The following is a 328-nucleotide window of genomic DNA, read 5'->3' as shown; positions in this document are numbered from 1 at the left end:
TATTTGTGTATGTGTGTTTGGGATAAATCAAGGAAGCAGAATGGATCACTTAGAACATCTCTGAGAGCCCTCCGGAACACCAGAGAATCTTCCCATGAATGAGTCTCTTAAATGCCAGGCAGAAATGCATGAATAACGTACAGGAGATAAATCGGAGAGTTCCGGGAACGCTTCAGACAGCGGGGGACATAAAGAGACGCACGCACGCAAATGCATACAGAAGGACAGTAAATACTAGATTTAGACATTCAATATGGTAAGGAAATTTGCAATAAACTCCAAAAAAAATGCAGTTGTGCAAATCCCTAGTGATTAAAACATTATTTCG

General features: G+C 40.5%; 1 protein-coding gene across 1 annotated transcript in view; it reads right to left on the bottom strand.

Moving 5' to 3' along the window:
- Positions 1–49: 49 nt before the first annotated feature.
- LOC119586777 overlaps positions 50–328 on the bottom strand; it is a 41,163-nt gene continuing 40,884 nt past the window's right edge. Inside the window, exon 3 of the mRNA XM_037935498.1 lies at positions 50–106. Coding sequence (XP_037791426.1) covers positions 50–106 — 57 coding nt within the window. The remainder of the gene's footprint in view (positions 107–328) is intronic.

The sequence above is a fragment of the Penaeus monodon genome, chromosome 22, assembly GCF_015228065.2.
Source record: "Penaeus monodon isolate SGIC_2016 chromosome 22, NSTDA_Pmon_1, whole genome shotgun sequence".
In the NCBI taxonomy this organism is placed as follows: domain Eukaryota; kingdom Metazoa; phylum Arthropoda; class Malacostraca; order Decapoda; family Penaeidae; genus Penaeus; species Penaeus monodon.
The sequence above is the reverse complement of the archived record's forward strand: the minus strand, read 5'-3'. Positions and strand labels throughout refer to the sequence as shown.